Source organism: Ruditapes philippinarum, unplaced genomic scaffold (assembly GCF_026571515.1).
Source record: "Ruditapes philippinarum isolate M1 unplaced genomic scaffold, ASM2657151v2 ctg4455_1_1_1_1, whole genome shotgun sequence".
Lineage (NCBI taxonomy): Eukaryota > Metazoa > Mollusca > Bivalvia > Venerida > Veneridae > Ruditapes > Ruditapes philippinarum.
The window spans coordinates 283,423-288,605 of NW_026866981.1; the positions used below are offsets into that span (position 1 = coordinate 283,423).

The 5,183-nt window shown below is 29.7% G+C and overlaps 1 protein-coding gene across 1 annotated transcript; it reads left to right on the forward strand.

Annotated features, from left to right (window-relative positions):
• Positions 1 to 4,169: 4,169 nt before the first annotated feature.
• Positions 4,170 to 5,177, forward strand: LOC132734399 (uncharacterized). The gene is made up of 2 exons (XM_060721136.1): positions 4,170 to 4,317; positions 4,710 to 5,177. The coding sequence occupies exons 1-2, from the start codon at positions 4,309 to 4,311 to the stop codon at positions 5,160 to 5,162; spliced, it is 462 nt and encodes a 153-aa protein (XP_060577119.1). The 5' UTR covers positions 4,170 to 4,308; the 3' UTR covers positions 5,163 to 5,177.
• The last annotated feature ends 6 nt before the right edge of the window (positions 5,178 to 5,183 follow it).

Genomic DNA, 5,183 nt, shown 5'->3' on the forward strand with positions numbered 1-5,183 from the left:
TACATTGTGAAAATTACTTCAAAAGTACATGTAGATCATAAGTAGACTAAGTACTCTATGTGTTCAATTAATTAAATAATTTGAAAAAAAAGATCTATTATGTTTTCATGATACAAAATCGAGAGGACCTTAAACATGGGATGTATGTGGCCACGGATTTTATTGTATATAAAAGCAAAGCATGGCAAAATGTAGGCCTATAGTTATACTGTCCATTGTTCAGATGTTTATGTCCCTTGTAAAAATCAATTTAGAATTTATTATTACATGGACAACGCAAAAAAATACAATACAGTTCATTTGCTTACGTATGTTTAACTTTCAGCTTTTCCCTAATAAATTTTCCACAAGCTTTTCCTAGAATAACGCCAGAGACCATAATTATAGTTCTGTGATTACCGTATACGGATAGCCTATTATTTTTTAAAATCTGATATCAGGTATATTTGTTACTAATATACATCCCTGATGATCTTTATGCTATTGATAAGTCATAAAGAATAATTAGGCCTATTCTGTTCAGACCTGGGTTAATACACAGTGTTTTTACCAGTGGAATTTCCACTTTTCTATTTGCCTCGGCTTATATGCATGAGCTAAGAATATATGTACATAATACTTTTTTATGTGAGGATAAAATTATCAAAATTTCTTAACTTGACACATACACAGATTTTTAATAATACATAATTAGCACATGATTAGTAAATCACGAGATGTGAGCATCATGATGTTTCAGAACGTGGACATACATGTATACAGTTGTCATTTATAGCACACCCTAAATTGTCATATTTATTTTATTTTTCGGAAACTTAAGCAGTAGGGATCTACTTATAAATTATCTGAAATTTTATTATATTTTATCTTATGACGTTATATACCTATATACATTATTGTTGAACATTTATATTGTTTAGAGATATGACAATGCATATGCAGATGTCATGTTAAGTCTTTCTTAACCATAGGTTTACAGGTGCGGGGTTTTAACTTGTTATTTTCCAATTCATAATAGATACGTTAATAGTTATATCAATGATACTCGCAAATAAAGTAATGCGCACCTTTTGCTATAAATTGATGCGTATATTTGCCGAAGAGGAAAAACCGCTAGATTTTCTACATGGTAGTTTTATAGTAAGAAGAGGAAAGGAAATTTGTAAATGATTTCCCAATGAAAAATCCATGCAGATTAGCTTCTACCTGTTGTACTTACAAAAAGAATTTTATAACAAAACTGAAAGGGACATAAGTATCAACTAGAAAGACTATCTATTCCAACAATCTACATGCGGACATTATAGCTAGGTTATCCTGAAGATGAAAAAAATGGAACAAATAACTTAATCTTTTAAAAAAAACTTTTGACTTATCTTAACTTTCCAATTTTTGTAGAAATTTCAATTGTTGAACAAATGGAACATTACTTCTGCCAGAATTCTTTAAAGAAATTAATCGTTTAGGCTACTTTCATCGTTTTATCACCTTATCTTTAATATTATGCTTGTTCGACCATCATGTGATCATTTTAGCTTTATGTTTTACACTCAAAATCATCATCAAGACAGGTCACCGATTAGCTCAGTACGTTTGAGTTTGTGTCTAATTTACCGATTTTTTAAGGGGAAAAAGAGATATTTATGTCACAGATGCGTTTCCTTTAATGATAAGTGTTCATTTGCATTGAAATAATTCTAAATATCTAAGAAAAAGAATATATATTTTTTCTTCTGGCGTCCAAATTCAGGAAGCAATAATGATATTGTTTAATTCTTTTTTGTCCACAAAACACAGATTCGTTGCATTTATTGCATAACAGTAATAACTTACAAAAACTAGTTAGTGAAACATTGTGTAATGTATCAGTAAATCTTCCTACCCCATACCCGACTATAATTAAGGATTATTTTGAAGTAAATAAAAATTTCCATAATCTGTTTCGAATATATCGGTTGACCGTTGTCGTTATCACCATGATATACTGTATGAGTTGGACCTTCTGGCGGCATAGCCGACTTGTTAACACGTCAGACTAGTGATGTAATGATCGCTAACCACATGGGTTCAAACCCCGTCAGGGGCAAGTCGTTGTTTCCTTGAGCAAGAAACTTTACACTCATTGCTCAGTACTGGTTGGTTTCAGAACGGAGTCGACAGTGCGTCTTTAGACTCCTACACAATCGAACTAAAAAAATTCTGTATAAACCAAATCAATATTTGATATTATAGAAATGTAATTAAACACAAAAAATGGTGTTTCAAACAACGTTTATAATTCAAACAATAGAATACTTAGCATTTATGAAAAATACATAATCGGCATCGAATACAGAACGAAATAAGAAATCTTTTTTTTTTTTTTTTTTTTTTTTGTATAAACATTTTAGTAATTTTCATATGATAGCGTAGTTTTACACAATTGATAAAAATCTAACACTATAAACGGTTTTCAATCGCTGGGTTCAACTTTGTTTATATCAAAGAAATAGTCTGAAAACCTGTATAAATTTAACATCGTTACCTAAATTTTTACAACCTTTATGAGAATCGAATAAGCTATGCTCATAAACTTTATGCAAAATAATATTGTCTGTAGCAATTTTCACCAGATTTTTTTTAATTATAACATATCTAGAAATAAAAAGAGGACATCTACCAAACTCCCCATATACACCAATATGGGGAAATCACGAATCAAGAGTATTGAGTTGATAACATTGTAAATTTTTACGTAAGGTGCTTCGTGTAAAAAAAATCTACAAATCTAGAAGGGCGGAAGAGTACCTATGAAAATAATTATATAGAAAACTATTGATGATTAAATACTGGATTAAAATATTGACATCTTCCAATGTATTAATAAGAAAGATTTATGATATGTTGTCAAATGATGCTAATCAAAATATTACATATTACAACATGAATTGGGTTTATCAGATAAAACATATTCTAGAGGAAATAGGATTAGCTGACATATGGATTAATCAAAATAATAAAGTCATCCCTTATTATTTCATCAAACAGAGAATCCTTGATATTTATAAACAATCTTGGTACACTTATATCAACAACTCTAACAGACTATCTTCATATTGTCGAAACTGAAAGATACACAAATGTCGATCGACAACTTCGAATTTGCCGAGAATGTAACATGCACATGATCGAAAATGAGTATCATTTTTTATCAGTATGCCCGAAATATTGAGAACTAAGAACCAAATACTTTAAACCATATTATTGTAGATGGCCATCAATCCAAAAGTTCATAACCCTTCTATCACGTGAATCCTCAAAAGGTATTACCAATGTTACTAAATTCATATATTCTGCTTTCCAGCTTCGTAACAACAATAACAATGTTTAAATACACTGACGATTACTAAGTATTTTATACTGTCATACTGTATAATGACCAAAGAGACGCAAATCTTATATTAAAATAACCATTGAAAACCTCTAGTAACAGTTGCAGATAACTTGTACTGTTTTGTTGTTGTTGTTTTGTTTTTTTTTGAAAATTGACTGAATGTACATTTTATCAATAACCTTATCCTTTTTTAATTGATCATGTTCTTCTGTTAAAAATTTCATGTCTGTATTTCATGCATTGTAAATGGCTATATATGTAAACACATATTATGCTAATAAACTATATGTTATATTATGTTATATTCGCTTGCATTACATGTATTGAATATTATGTTTAACGTATTTAGATTTGTTATAGCCCAAAACTTCTGACGAGTATGACAAAGTTGAACCAACAAATGCAACAAATAGTTGAAATATTAATTTTGATTAGTAACATATAAATTATAATAATATCAGGGGAAGTAACTTGTGTCACAATAAAAAGTAAACCGTGCAGCAGTTACTGCCAGCCGATACAAATACACGTAAAATCAATACTTGCATATAAATGTCACAAACTGTTCTGGAAGTTTAAGATGTCACTTTTTTAACTACATACTTATCATAAATACTATCTTCAATCGGTTTTATTCATAATAAATTAATAAAAGTACTACCGGTAGTTATTTAGTATCAACACTAATAATAGTATGACGTATCGGTTTTTTTGTTACATCCTATTTATAGATATGTGCTTTTTCTAAAATCTAGCCGGGAAAACCGTATAGCGTAATATAAAAATATGCGAGTTTTTACGAGTTACAGTTGTCGGTGAAAAAATATCGCATATGCTTAGGAGCAAATTTTCTACTTGAAAATTATACAAATTAATAAAACGAGTAAAATATTTAAAAAAAATAAAAAAACGACATAATTTATATAACAGATATCATGAACTCGGTAATTTCATTTATTTTTTTCATTTATAAGATATCTTTTTATCATATTTGATATATTTAAAAAAAATGATATGGAATGAATGGATCTTTTATTATTACAAAAAAAGAAAGAAAAGAAAAACGAGATTTTTGGATTTTTAATTTTATGTTTTATTTGCCCGCTCTTAATTAACTCGCTGTTTTTATCATATCGAGGTATTTTTGTAATTACTAAAATGTTTCGCTATCAAAAAAATTCAGAAGAGCATTTCATAAACATATATAAAGTCATTAATTGTAGAAAATAATTCGATTCAATTTATTTACAATAACATTGTTGACTTAAAAATATTAGACTTAATAATACCATGTTTTAACTCCTTATTAAATTCCTTTTACTTGTATTTATTTCAGTTATTATATCAGCCTAGAGAAGGTGTAGAGTTCACACAAAGATCAGAGATTCCGTTGTTAAAAGTGCAATATAGCACATTTCAGACTGCATTATTTTGTTTGGTCAGGGACTGGCTGAAAGGCAAGGTCGGTGTTGGTGCACCGGAGGAGGAATCCGTAAAAAATGATATCACAGAAGTAAATGACGCTGTAAATGGTGATGGACTTAAAGACGTCTTGGACGAGGAGACAAAACCTGTTTACGACGAAATGGTGAAAATAAAAGTACCAGGACATCTTAAAGTAGCTACTTCACATCGAAAATGGTTAAGACTCACATACGAATTACTCCAAAAGATAGGTGTCACATTCTCTGACAAAATGACAGCCCTTGTCCGCAAGCACGATCTCAGTAAATACACACACCGAGAAGTCCTGGGATATGCTGTAATGTTTGGAGATGGTTCTTATTGACTGGAGACAGTTGGAAATAGA